Source organism: Erinaceus europaeus, chromosome 1 (assembly GCF_950295315.1).
Source record: "Erinaceus europaeus chromosome 1, mEriEur2.1, whole genome shotgun sequence".
NCBI lineage: Eukaryota > Metazoa > Chordata > Mammalia > Eulipotyphla > Erinaceidae > Erinaceus > Erinaceus europaeus.
In genome coordinates, this window is record NC_080162.1 from 173,929,624 (window position 1) to 173,944,681 (window position 15,058).

Consider the following 15,058-nt stretch of genomic DNA (forward strand, 5'->3'; position numbering starts at 1 on the left):
CCATAACTGTCTTAACACCTGACATCATATATAGTTACAAATATTTCTCATTTGATAAGAACTTTTAAGACTTACTCTCTTAGCAACTTTTAAATTTGTAATGTATTATTAACTATACAAACTATGCTGTACATTAAATCTCCATTACCTATTTATTTGGAAAAAAATTTTTTGCCTCCAGGCTTATCATTGGGGCTCTCAGTGCCTGCATCACGAATCCACTGCTCCTGCAGGGCATCCCCCCATTTTTGTTGCCCTTGTTGTTATTGTTGTCATTGCTCATTTTGTTATTGGATACAACAGAGAGAAATCAAGAGAGGAGGGGGAAGACAGAGGGAAGGACAGAAAGATAGACACCTGCAGATCTGCTTCACCACTCTTGAAGCGACCCCCTGCAGGTGGGGAACTGGGGACTTGAACTGCCATCCTTATACGGTCCTTGCATTTCGTGCCGTATGTGCTTAACCTGCTGTTCTACTGCCTGGCCCCCTATTCTGAAATTTGTTTAACTTGATATTTATATGTTTTGACTCCTTTTACCTATTTTATCCATTCCATATCTGTGCCTCTAGTAACCACCATTCTCTACTGTGTGAATGTAAGCTTAGTTTTAGTTTCTTCATATAAGAGAGATCACAAAGCCATTGATTTGTGATATCTAACATTTATTATGTTTGTGTACATTCTCAGTTTAATGGACATAGCCAGAAAGCACTATGGTGTGTCAGATGTTAGAATGTAATAGATAAATACAACTGTTCTAAACCTGGCAGGTTCACATTTCATTGTGGAAAATAGACATGGAAATTAATCATTATGGTGGCTGTGTTCATGAAGATGTGTACAAATTGCTATGGAAACAAAGACTAGAATTATTTTCACTGGTTTGAAAAACTGAATTGCTAAGAAAGATATTTGAGCAAGGTTTTGAAATAAAAATATGAATTTTGCCAAAGTAGAAGGTAATTTTATTGTCTTTTAACAATTTTTATTGGGGGAATTAGTAATTTATAATGAATATATTTATTGATACATGTGTAAACTTTCTCAATTTTCTGCAAAACACTTTCACCCCAGCCTAAGTCCTCCTTCATGATCACGCACCAGGACCTGAAACCTCCCTCAGTCTTTTACTTTAGTGCAGTGCACCAAACCCATCCCAAGTTCCACTTTGTGTTTCCTCCTTTCTGTTCTTATTTCTCAACTTCTGCCCATGAGAAGACCATCCAAATTCATCCTTCTCTTTCTGATTTATCTCAATAAACATGATTCCTTCAAGCTCCATCCAAGATGAGGTGAAGAAAGTGAATTAATCTATCATAATAGTTAAGCAGTATTCCATTGTGTATATATACCACAGCTTTCTTAGCCACTCGCCTGCTGTTGGACACCTAGGTTGCGTATAGATTTTGGCTACGATAAACTATGCTGCTATGAACATAGGTATACACATCTATCTGGATGTGTGTTTAATTCTTTAGGATATATCCCTAGGAAAGGAATTGCAGGGCCATAGAGTAGGTCCATTTCTCTAGCCCAGTAGAAGGAAATTTATATTAAAAGTAAAGAAATTTTCCCCCTGTCTTCCCCTCCTCTCTCCATTTCTCTCTGTCCTATCCAACGATGACATCAATAACAACAATAACTACAACAATAAAACAAGGGCAACAAAAGGGAAAATAAATAAATATAAAAAAGTAAGGAAATTTTAAGGCGTTCAGTGTATTTGAACTATAGGAGAAATGGTTATACTTGAAAAAAAAAGGTTAAAAGATGAACAGGAATATAGATTTTTACCTTGAAAGCAATGGAGAAATGTAAAGACTGTTAAGGAAGAGAATTAATGAATCAGAAACTAGTTAATGACATCTAATTTCCAATTAGTGTACACCCACTAAAAAAAGAAATTCTCTTAATAAACACAGCAGATTATCTTGCCAGACAAATGACCTACTGAAACATAAGGAGTTGACAGTCTCTTCCAAATTTCTGTAGTTTGAAGTTGTTCACAAGAATTGAATTAAACACAATCCCCAACAACTGAATATATATTAAATATATTTAAATACAACAGTGGGTTCAATCCCTTAGCGTATCACAAGGTAGTACTACAGCACTCTGTCTCTCCTCTTTCTCCTTCCTTTCCACTTTTCCCTCTCCCTCTTTCTCCTTTTCCTCTCCTTCTCCTTCTACTTTCCCCTCTCTCCCTCTTCTCTGGCTGAATCATTTCCCTTGAAATTGTATTAGTTTCATGAGCAGGATTTTTGACAACTTTCTCAATAGTACTGTGATATTTTAAGGTATTTATTCTTTTATTTGATAGAAAGTTTCAGTATTCTACATGGGAAGATTACCTTATATCTCTTGGCCCTTGTTTTCTCATTTGAATGATGGAGGTCAGAATAGTAGCATATATATATATATATATATATATATATTTTTTTTTTTTTTTGAAAATGTTGAGATGATACATTGATACATATAAAGCACTATGTTAGTGCTTAGCAAATATAAACCAACAAACTACTCAATTTTTCAAATATGTAACTACACGCCAAGTTCAGTAGTAGGTACTGGAGATAACAAGTGGACAAGAATAGACATGATCTTTGCTTTCATGAAACTTATAATCTACTGGAGGAAGTAACAGTCAAAAACAAACATAAAATGAGGTAAGGGATAAAAGGAAAATAACTTGATCTTAGAAATATTTGACTAATGCTTAAGAATTATTAAAGATTTCTCTAGGATAGTGACTTCTGAGATGGCTTCTGAAGGATGCTTCCTATTCCCTCTCCTCTCTTCCTTCTTCCCCTCCCAATTCTCTGTTTTTATTATTAACCTAGTCTGAGTTTTTATCATCTTTTTAAATAGCCTCAGTTTCTTCATATTCATTTTCCATTCATCCATTCACCCCTTCTCCCCTCTCCTTTCTTTTTTCCTACTGGTGTACTGCTTAGCTCTGGATTATGGTGATTCTAGGGATTGAACCTGGGACCTTGGAGCTTCAGGCATGTCTGAAGAATGCTTCAGGATTGACTAGGTGAAATGGAGAAGAAAGATAACTCCTCTGAAGATGACTGCAGATGACTGCAAAGGAATGAGTCATTTTAGGTTTGAATAGTGGAAAGCGATCCCACACCACTGAGCAGTTGAACAGAAAAGGGTATTTGGTTTGAGGTAGGTGTGAGCTGAAGTAACTGGGCCATATGCATTGTGCAGGATCCTGTAACATTTAAATATATACCTATATATGTATATATTTAAAAGTGATACACACGCATCATAGTAGCATTGTGATATATGCAGTGCTAGTGAGCAAACCCACAGCCTCACACACTGAAGTTCTGTGTTCTACCCACTAACCCTCCTTTTAGGAACACAACAGTTTTGCATTTTTGACCAGAATGATAGGAAGCCGCTGAAAAGATTTTGCACAAGATAGGAGGGAGAGGCAATGTGGATATCATGACCGGATCTGGACGACGAAACATAAGTAAGAAGAAACTGAGGCTATTGCAAGAAAAGATAACAACTTAGACTAGGTTAATAATGGTAAAGACAGAGAGAAGTGGGCATCTGGGAGAGATATTTAGGAGGAAAAAGTATACAAGTTGATGAAGGGGTGAATATGGGAATTAGAAAAGAATAATAATGTTGAGTATGGTAGGCTTCTAACAACATTCACTGAAATAGGTAACACGAGAAGAACATGGTTTGAGGATAAAATTATAAAATCATTTTTGGAAAATTTTGAGAGTTCTTTGGAGATGTGGAAGAGGGTATGCTAAGAAACTGAACTTGTGTTTTAGGAGGAGTGAAGAGTACAGAGTACTGTATAATATACAGTAATTATATTGCATACATAAAGATCCAAGTGATAGAATGTAAGGATTGATGAGACCCATTGGAGAATTTTCACTCATGATTAGGGGATGATATTATTAGTACTGTTTTCTTGTAGAAAGATTCTGACCATCCTATCTATCAGAGGATTAAATAGAAGATTATAAAAAAAGGAGTATCATGAATGATATGATTATAGTAGAACAGGTAAAAAAGAAAAAAAGTAAATATTTGGTGTCTATGAAGCATTAAAAAGTAATCTGTACTGAAAATATTTAGATACATATGGTAATTATCCATGTATAGTGAACATTTAAAATCAAAAGACAGGCGAGAACAATGATTTTGCAAAAGACTTCCCTGTGTGAGGCTTCAGTGTCCCACCATGCTCTCTGTGTGTGTGTTTACACACACATACAAATAAATAAAATCTGAAAAATAACTAACTAGTATGAAAAAATATATATAGAAAGAGTTTTAAAAGATAGGTCTTTGTATTTTATTTTATTTTATTTTATTTTTATTTTCTTTATTTCTTTATTGGGCAATTAATGTTTTACATTCAACAGTAAATACAATAGTTTGTACGTGCATAACATTCCCTAGTTTCCCATTTGTATTTTATTTTATTTTATTTTATTTCTTTTTAACCAGGACACTTCTCAGCTCTGACTTATGGTGGTACTGGGGAGTGAACCACCATAGCTCAGAGCCTTAGGCATGAAAGTTGTTAGCTCAACCATTCTGCTGTCTCCCCATAATAGCCCATAATAGTCTCATTTTAGAAACAGGTGTAAGAAGAGAAATTTGAAGAGACTTCTTACCCAATAATACTTATTCTCAAAAGTTCTTTTGATGGCTGACTTAGATCTTTTGATGCTGCAGTAAAGTCTGTTTCTTCTGTTCACTCTCTGGTTGAGATAGAAAGCAGCTGTTCATCATCTTGTATATAACAACCTTTCCTATGCTTGAATACTGTTATTAAGAAACCTAGCAGTCTTCTCTAACTTAGGCGAAATAATTTCTAGCTCCTATTTTTCAACCCTTTAATCATCTCTGTGACTCTCTGTTGAATTCCTTCCACTTTATCCACATCCCTCTTTAACTCTGTGGAGACTGTGGCTAGATTTTGTATTTTTGACATTAATTTTGAAGGTTATGTAAGAATTTTCTTTAATTTTTGATATGATAACTATAGTATCTCGGTGTTATGCTTTGATTTGCTCCATGATAAATACAGGATTTCTAATGAGTCGATTTATTTGGGTTATTTATGGTTTAGCTGATTAAAATTTGTGTTAAATGTTATTATATCCATGTTGATTGTGACATTTCAAAGAGGTAATTCTCATTACCTTTAGTAGTTGAATATATAAGTTGATCTGCCCCTGGTCTCATGGTTATCGGTTTAGGTAGAAGGTGAAATGTCATGTATTCCATGCACTTGCATAGGATGACATAGATTAAATATAAACTTTGTCTCCTCTTCCTTGTGTAAGTGATAATCAGGTGAAACTATAAATGTGAGACTCCCACATTTCACTTAACTCACTATATTATTCATTGACTACCTCACATGCCTACTTCTTCTTTTTTTTTTTTTTAATTTACTTTTATTGCATAGAGACAGAGAGAAACTGAGAGGGGAGGGAGAAATGAGACAGAGAGACACAAAGAGACACCTGCAACACTACTTCACCACTCATGAAACTTTCCCCCTGCAGGTGGGGACCAGGGCCTTAAACCCAGGTCCTTGTGTACTATAGTCTGTGTGCCCTGCCTCTTTATTTTATTGTAAACTCTCTGAAAAAGGAAGCATGATCCTGGGTATCTTTATAGTCTCAATTCATTTTTCTTTTCTTTCTCTCTTTTATACAGAGAGAGAGAGAGAGAGAGAGAGAGAGAGAGAGAGACTCCTCAGTTTATGATGGTGCTAGAAATTCAACCTGGGACCTCAAAGCCTCGGGTATAAGAGTTTTTGCGTAATCATTATGCTATTCTCCAGCCCTGAGTTTATTTTGGTCTCAAGGAGAATCACATTTGATTCTGTCTTAAATCAGGTGTGGAGAGGAAGTTCTTAATCATCAATGACACTTAAGTTCCATCTTGCTTGTCAACTCCAGTAGGTAGTAATTTAGTAATTTTTGAACAATGTGTTTAGAGGAATTCTGGAGCAAAACCTTGAATCATTAAAAAAAAAAAAAAAAAAACTTTGTCCATTTGGAATTAATGGAAAGCAAGACTGAATTGCTGCTGCAAATAGTTTACTATGGACTTAGGAGATGGCAATCATACCTCATATCTGTCATTAAAATAACAGTAGCAGGAGTTATATATCTTCATTGCTACATGATTACTGATTACTTGATGGAAGACTAGTAATGGATTACTTCTCTAAGAAAAAAAAAAATCCCAGTATTTTGCTCAGGTTATAGATTATAATGGTGACAAAAGAAAACCTCAGCAGTTGTGATCCTACTTAAAGAAAAAAAAAAATCTATCCACCCACTTATTTCACCCAATTGCACAAGGCCTATTTTTAGCAGCTCTTGGAAATTGTGTGAGTGCTAATCTGTATGGCTGCTACACACAGTTTTGAAATGTCATTACCAGAGATTGTTCATGGTTCTTTTCTTGAAGCTGTTCAGAAAAGCTGGGTTTTGTTTATTGAGGTATAATAGATCTAAAGCATTATATTCGTTTAAGGTGTAAAGCATAATGATCTGACATTGAAAATGATCAAAATAGTTTTTGTTTATTTGTTTTTCTTTTTTTTACTAGTGATTTAATATTGATTTACATAACTATGAGATAACGGGTATAATGCCACATCGTTCCCACCTCCAGAATTCTGTGTCGCTATTCCCTCCATTGGAAACTGCAGTCGTCCTCACAGATATGGGTTGACTATTGTTTCTATGACTATATGTCTATATTTATATATATATATTTGCCAATTTTTCTGCTTTAATATTTTTTATTGAACAGGACGGAGAAAAATGGAGAGGGGAGAGGGTGATAGGGAGAGAGATAGAGATACAGAAAGAGAAAGAGAGAGACACCTGCAGCCCTGCTTCACTGCCTGTGAAGCTTTCCCCCTGCAGGTGGAGACTGGGAACTTTAACCTGGAAAAATATGGAATACTTCACGAATTTGCATGTCATCCTTGTGCAGGGGCATGCTAATCTTCTCTGTATCATTCCAATTTTAGAATATGTGCTGCCAAAGCAAACAGTGCCCATTTTTTCTATGGTCCTACCTCCTCTCTCTCTCTCTCTCTCCCCCCTCTCTCTTTATCTGACGAGCTTAGACTTTCTCTCAGTTGTTAAAGCACTGAGTGCCATTTGTTGTATCCAAACTGGTATTAGGCTTATGGGGTGTGGCCTCAAGTTAGGGAGGAAATAGAACTTGGGCTTTAGTGTGGTCTAAGTTAACCTTAAGTTTTACTGCATTTACTTGTTTGATGATTCTAATAAAAGTTGTCATTGGGACAATAACTGTCCTTCAGTTGATTTATATATTTCTTGACCAATTATATATACTGCTTTTCCTAAAGATTATCAAGGGGTGACAATAATGGTGATGCTGTCAGAAGAGATTAGGAGATATATCTTACATTCTTTTGTATAGTTAGTTGAGTATATAGAATGGTTTAGGGGGCATGTGATGAGGATGACTAGGCCTAAGTAATAGTTGATTAGACAATCTATGGCGCAATAGTTTTAATTTAACAGTCAACAAAAATAATTGTTTTTTTTTTAAGAAATCAAAGAAAATAGTTGTTATTTTAAAAGTTCCTCAAGAAATCTTATGGAACTGCTATTTATTCTTACTTCTACATATTGTCAAATAATGTGTTAATAGACAAATAACTGTATCACTAAAAATACAGGGACTTGTAGAAACTGGTATAAAAGATGAACTAGTGGTCTGGGAGGTGGCTCAGTGGTAAAGCTTTGGACTCTCAATCATGAGGTCCTGAGTTCGATCCCCGGCAGCATGTGTGCCAAAGTGATGTCTGATTCTTTCTCCTCATATCTTTCTCATAAATAAATAAAATCTTAAAAAAAAAAAGATGAACTAAGAAGTAGAAAAAAAACCTGAAGAATCAGCACACTAGAGTTATTGTCCAGCTCTGAGAATGTAAGAAACAGTGTTGAAAAGTCAGTACATTCCATTTTAGATACTTTTGAGGTTTTTTTTTCTTTTTTTGGTTGTTCTGTTTTTCTCTTACCATAAGTATCCCTATGTATGCCTTAAAGAACACCAAAAAATACACAAATTAATGATAAATCAAATAGGTTTATCCTCTTGTGATATATATACTGTGTCTAACTTCACAGTGAGTTGACAGAAAAAAGTTCAAACTTTCAGAATTTCTTGAATATCTTTAATTCTTCAGTTTTCTATATTTTCAATTCAAGAAACCACTGTATCTTGACAATTATACCTTTAATTATGTTTTAATTATTTTCCTACTTTTAACCTCTGTTCTTTCTCCCCTAAAACAGGCTCTCACCCTCTCTATCCTGGACCCCCAATTAGTACTACACTCTCCAGTCTGGCCCTATTTATATCTTACCATTGTTTTTTTCTTTTCCTTTCCTTTTTTGAACAACTCTTCATTGCTTGCTAAGATGAAATTTAAGCTCCTTAACATGGAAATCAAGAATTCTATAATTTAAATAAAATAAACTTAAAAAAAAAGAATTCTATAATTTGGTCCCCATCTAATTTTCTACTTTAAACTCTCAACATCTCCATCCATTTTGTCTTTCACTTTACTCTTTTTTTTTTTTTTGAAAAATTTTATTTATTCATGAAGATGAGAGAGAGAGAGAGAGAGAGAGAGAGAGAGAGAGAACTAGATATCACTGGTACATTTGCTGCCCCGGCAAATGATTCCTGAATCAAGCTCAGTATATAATGCTTGAGAATCCAGTGTTTTACCCACTGCAACATTTCCCAGACCACTCACTTTACTCTTTTTTTTTTTTTTTTTTTTGCTTTTAATGGTGCTCCTTCACTATTTCTGTCTAAAACACCATCTTCTTTTCTACTCTTATCCTAAAGATTCAGCTAAATCACAATTGTTCTTTAATAAAAGTTATTTACCATCTCTGCCTCTAAAGTCTGTTCTTATTTCCTACATATACATACATACCTTTGCACCTTTATAAAACCCAGGATGCATGCCTGCCTTTGCCCCTACTGCATTATCTTAACATGTCTGTGCATGAATTTGTCTGCACCATCGTGAACTTTCTAAAGGGCCATCAGGTCGTGTTTAACTTTGTAATAGCAAAGTTTCTGATACTGATAATTTTTCTATAGCTTTTGACTTGGAAGTGACTGTATCATTATGAGTCCATGTGATAGAAAATAGTTCAAAGCAATCACATTACTAACCTGAATTTGTAAAATCCTGAAGTAAATAATATATAAAGCATATATACCAAACAAAGATCATAGCTCTTATTTGCATTTTTAACTCCCCTGAAAATTACTATTAAAGTCTATAATTCAAATGAATATAGGTACCATTATTATTATATATTATATATCATTAGGTACCATTATTTATGTCTAGGGCCAAACTCTCAGAAATAACTAATATAGATCACCTGGGACTGCAACAGAACAGGACTAAAACTACTTTGGGAACCCACCAAATCACCAGAGTATGCAGAGACCACAACTCTGCCCAGACCTCCAGGTCTACCCAGTTGAGAAACTTCTCTGAAGAACAAGGAATATCATGGATCATCTGAGACTGCAACAAGATGAGACTGGGACTACTTTGGGGATCCACCAAGTCATCAGTGAGTGAAAACACTAGTGGCTCATGGACAGACAGGAACCTAAGGAGAGATTCCTGGGGTTAAAGCCCATATCTACTCCCAAGTGGCTGGTAACAGTCTGGAAGTTTTCCAGTTGTGGAGCCACATCCAGTCTGTTTTACCAAAAAAAAGTTGAAGGGAGGAGAGAACTCCCCTAAGACTCACTAAATGCAACTGTGAGTCTCCATTTGCTACTATTCCTCAGAAGCTGGAGCAAGGGGGGCAGGGAGGCCCTGTGCTGACATGGGGGGGGGCAGGACTCAGGAGATATCTACACCTTAGTGGCCTAGGAGTGGGGCTGTATAGTGGTAGCCTTCCCATGTTGTTATCCTGATGAGAACATTGTTGGGCTAGCTTTGCTGGCAGGGGGAGAGAAACGACCAGGGACTCATGGCTGAGTGGTATGCTGTTCAGTCTTTATTCATGTGGAACGCAGCGCAATCTAAGCTATCTCAAATCACAATCTTGTCCTTATATATCCTGAGGCAGAAGAGTCAAGTCCAAAGAGGTTGTACGTAGGATGGGGGTGGGGAGAAGGAAAAAGCATAGTGAGGATTAAACCAATGCCCTGGAGGCAGGGTGGTGCTTAGTTAACAGTGGTTATGTAAATAGAATACAGTGTTAAGCAGGGGGTATTAAACCAACGAAACAGAAGGGGTCTTAGAAGCAGAATTTAGAAGCATACCAACAGAACATGGTGAATAATTACCTCAGAAGCTACAGACTATCAGCAGGACTTGGTTAGAAACTCAAAGGGCCCAACAGTGCTGTCTGGCTTGGCAGAGCAGCTGAATTGAGCCTAGAGCTTTGTATCCTTGGGGTATGGCAGTCTCTTTGCATAACCACTGTGCTATCTCTCCCCCACCCTGCTTTATTTCTTGGTCAAGAGTGAGTGATTAAGCTATAAAAACCTACTTATAGGTAAAAAGCCCTCAGGCTACTGTAGCCTACAGGGAAGAAAAAGATCAAAAGAGGCTTTAACAGGCACTGTGCTCTAACTCAGGGACTGACATAACATTGAAACAATTGTTAATTTCTACAGCTGTGAACTCTTTAAGCACCTTAGACACAAGTCATTCCAGACAAGAGTGATCAGTGGACTGAAAAACGATGCGAGAAGGACTTCCTAACACACTACAATAATGGTTAAACCATGGAGAAATATTGGAAAAATGAACCAGAACAAAAGTCCAGCTAGAAGCCCCCAAAGGTAGAAACACAGAAGAATGAGATCAATATCCAAAAGCTAGCTGAGGAAATAGTCACAGGATTGAGGAAAGAGTTTGAAAGAATTGTCATCAGAAATGCAAAAACACAGTTTCCACCTGGGCAGCCCGAGCAGAGCGGCAGCCATGGCCATGCACTACCCGATGGCCTTAGGCCTCCTCAAAGGCCACAAGATGACCAAGAATGTGAGCCAGCCAAGGAACAGATGCTGCTGCGGGTGCCTCACCAAACACACCAAGTTCATGCAGGACATGATCCGTGAGGTGTGCGGCTTCACCCCATCTGAGCGCCGCCCCATGGTGTTGCTCAAGGTCTCCAAAGACAAGTACATGCTCAAGTACATCAAGATGCGGGTGGGGACCCACATCCAAACCAAGAGGAAGCTCCAGGAGCTGAGCAAAGTGTTGGCTGCCATGCACAAAGTGGTGGCCAAGAAGAACTGAGCACTTGACCTGCCCCAATAAATGTGCTGCCCATGAGAAAAAGAAAGAAAGAAAGAAATGCAGAAACAACAAATGAGAATCTGACAGAAAAGACTATCTTTTTTTTTTTTTTTTTTTTTTTTTACCATAGCACTGATTAGCTTTGGTTTATAGTGATGCAGTGGATTGAACTTGGGACTTTGAGGCCTCAGGCATGATAGTCTGTTTGCATAAACATTATGTTATCTACCCCTGGCCTGCACTAACTATCTTGAGGTAATTAGAGAGCTGAAAGCTGAAATGCTGAGCTATAAACACAACTAGCTGAACAAGCTAATACAGTTATCAGAACAGAGTAACAAAATAGCTGAGCTACAGAAAACAACAGAGGGGAGAAAGAATAGAATAAATGAGGCAGAAAACAGAATTAACAAGATTGAGGACGAATTAGAGAAAACTAAGAAGTAAGAGATCTCAAAAATAGATTAAGAAATACTGAAAAAAACAACAGAGGCATATGGTAAGACTTCAAAGGAAATAATATACTTTCCCCAGCATGTTTCACTTCAGACTGTGTCCAGAGACTTCAGGGGTGGAATGACAACCCTTCAGCTTCATCACTCAGGTGAGACCTTTCCTTTCATAGTCTTCTCTAATTCCATTCCAGGTGGTCCACTCCCCAATAAAGTCCCCAAACCTAGATATAGATCAAGTCCCCTGAGATAGAGCATATGTTCACACATGTCCATAAACCAGGGAAAAATATATACCTGAAAGCAGAAATACACAAGAGTCTGCAGTGAGTAGCCCCACCCCCAACACTTCATCTGCACTATTTATGTTGTTTTCGCTGGGCTGGCTTCATGGGCGGGTAACAGACGACCCAGGACTCATGGCTGCATTGTACGCAGTATCTCTTTATTCATGCAGGATGCAGCGCAATCTATACCAAGCTAAGCTAAACTAAAGTAAAGTACTGTAAAACTCACAATGCTGTCTTTATATGTACTTGCCAAGTAGGGTGGAAACAGGATGTGACATAGAGAGGGTGGAGAGAAAAGTGACTGGTGAAAATCAGAGTGTGACAAGGAGAGGGGGCGGAGCAAAAACATATCATGAACCAGTGGGGATTGAACCAATGCCCTGCAGTGGTTATGTAAATAGAATACAGTGGTTTTGTAAATAGAATACAGTGTTAAGCATACCAACAATTCCCCCTTTCTTTTTAACTAATGGCCATAGTATCAGGATTGTGGGGTGAACAGAAACCTATATCGTACAGGTGTTTTCAAAAGAACTGGCATAAGACATGGAAAACAAAATAGGCGAACAGCGACAACCAGTGTGATGCCAAGGGGAACGTTTCTTGCCTCAAGGGGCAAGGCCTAGCAGGCGAAAGGGCATTTCTTGCCTCTGGGAGCACTTCATGCCTCTGGGGGCATCTCTTGCCTCAAAGGGCGTTTCCTGCCTCTGTGGACATAACCTAATAAGGAGGGGGAGTTTTCTGCCTCTGGGAACAGAGCCTGCAGGCGAGGGGACATGGTCTATAAAGTCTCAAGGCAATTGGCTGAAGTTAGTCTTTGAGAAACACAGCAGTGCGTACCAGTAAGTCTGATGGAGGTGTCAGTCCAAAGTAGATGACCACAGAAGAAAATGCCAAGGGATGAAACGCTGCATGTCTGTCTCGATGGGGAATGTCGGCCACCAGAATTCTGCTTTTCTATAGAGAGTGATCTTTGGAGTCTGTGAATCTGTTTCTTCAGGTTGTGCCAGGTCACATCATTGGTTTCCGGGGGTGTGTTGTAGTCATTCCATCTTGTGGGCGATGTCAGAGAACAGGATCCAAATGGATTTCCAGGAATTCCATTTGAGTAGATGCTTTTTCACGTGAAGACTTGACAGCTGAAATTCACTTACTTGTCAAACAAAACTTGTAGCAGATTAGAAGTTTACTATAACTGATAACTCCATTATAATTGGTAGTCCTTTCTAGTATGATTTTAAGGTTGTTTAAGCAGTTTAAACTCAATAAGATGTGGAAAGGTAAACAGAAGAATCACGGTTAAAAGCCTCAGGCATGAGAATAATTAACATAATCATTGCACTATCTGCCTCGCCCATAACTCATACCGTTTTCAGGATTAAATGTTTCAGATTTATGCCAAGACATAAAAGAGAAATCAAAGGAGGGAAAAACAATTTTTTGGATTGTTTCTGGATGTCTCTAGAAATGGCTGTGTCCAGCATTTTTTTTTTAAGTCAATGTCATACAAAAATTCAGTCATTCAAATCATTCTCTTATGAAACACAACTTGAACCAGATTATCAAGATCTCACCATGTAGTATCATGAGTCCCCGGAGGGCATCCTAGTCCAAAAAGCTCCTCAAAATTCCATTTAGGGTGCTTCTGACTGTTCCTGCTGGATTGTTTCAGGCACCCATTTTTAAAAGTGTCTTCCCATTGAAGATATAATCCAATCAGGAGAGTAGAACTAACCATGTATCTCCATTCTTGGGGACTGCCAGGGTACTGGAGAACGCTCCTCAAATTAGAGTAGTCCTTCTCCATGGGAAACATGCAAGAAGTCCAGAAAGTCCCAGGGGAAATCCCCATGCATATCCCAAGGTCTACGATCACGGTCATAAAGAACCAAACTGTGGCCTGGAGCAAAATGTAGTCCTTTTCCTCAGGAAACATGGGCGAGGGAATCCAGAAAGTCCAAGGAGAAATCTCAGTGCATCTCTCAACCTCTATGATTAGGGTCACAAGAAACCAAAGTTCCTGGTCAGGGAAACAAAGTGTGGCCCAGAGCAAAATGTTCCAGAGACAGAGTAACTGTCTCATGATGAAACAGTAGAGGCTTTGGCAAACCTCTTTGTAAGCAGAAGAGAAGACCATAGTGCATAGGTAGGCAAAGTCTTCACTTATCTGGGAGTTGCACAGTTCCGGTCCCTTCTGGGTCGCCATATGTTGTTTTCACTGGGCTGGCTTCACGGGCGGGTAACAGATGACCCGGGACTCATGGCTGCGTTGTACGCAGTATCTCTTTATTCATGCAGGATGCAGCGCAATCTATACCAAGCTAAGCTAAACTAAAGTAAAGTACCGTAAAACTCACAATGCTGTCTTTATATGTACTTGCCAAGTAGGGTGGAAACAGGATGTGATATAGAGAAGGTGGAGAGAAAAGTGACTGGTGAAAATCAGAGTGTGACAAGGAGAGGGGGCAGAGCAAAAACATATCATGAACCAGTGGGGATTGAACCAATGCCCTGCAGTGGTTATGTAAATAGAATACAGTGGTTATGTAAATAGAATAGAGTGTTAAGCATACCAACACTATTCCAGCCTTTAGGTCCATGATTGTTCAACAATTTGTTTGGCTTTTCACATTAACTCTCTTTTCAACCACCATGTTCTGGATGCCAGCATGATGCTGACCAGACTTCTCTGGACTGACGACCCCACCAATGTGTCCTGGAGCTCCGCTTCCCCAGAGACCCACTCTACTAGGGAAAGAAAGAGGCAGACTGGGAGTATGGATTGACCAGTCAACGCCCATGTTCAGTAGGAAAGCAATTGCAGAAGCCAGACCTTCTACCTTCTGCAACCCACAACGACCCTGGGTCCATACTCCCAGAGGGATAGAGAATGGGAAAGCTATCAGGGGAGGGGATGGGATATGGAGACTGCATGGTGGGAATTGTATGGAGTTGTACCC

General features: G+C 38.2%; 1 protein-coding gene and 1 non-coding gene across 2 annotated transcripts; one reads left to right on the forward strand and one right to left on the reverse strand.

Moving 5' to 3' along the window:
- Nucleotides 1–6,975: 6,975 nt before the first annotated feature.
- LOC132542704 (U6 spliceosomal RNA) lies at nt 6,976–7,077 on the reverse strand. Its single transcript, XR_009553674.1, has one exon. It is a non-coding gene; the product is annotated as a U6 spliceosomal RNA (small nuclear RNA).
- Nucleotides 7,078–11,038: 3,961 nt separating this feature from the next.
- Nucleotides 11,039–11,356, forward strand: LOC103110946 (large ribosomal subunit protein eL36-like). The gene has a single exon (XM_060204263.1). The coding sequence runs from the start codon at nt 11,039–11,041 to the stop codon at nt 11,354–11,356; it is 318 nt and encodes a 105-aa protein (XP_060060246.1).
- Nucleotides 11,357–15,058: the final 3,702 nt, after the last annotated feature.

Bases quoted from the DNA above. Each gene is read 5' to 3' on its own strand.
- LOC103110946 (XM_060204263.1), top strand. From the start codon at position 11,039: ATGGCCATGCACTACCCGATGGCCTTAGGCCTCCTCAAAGGCCACAAG.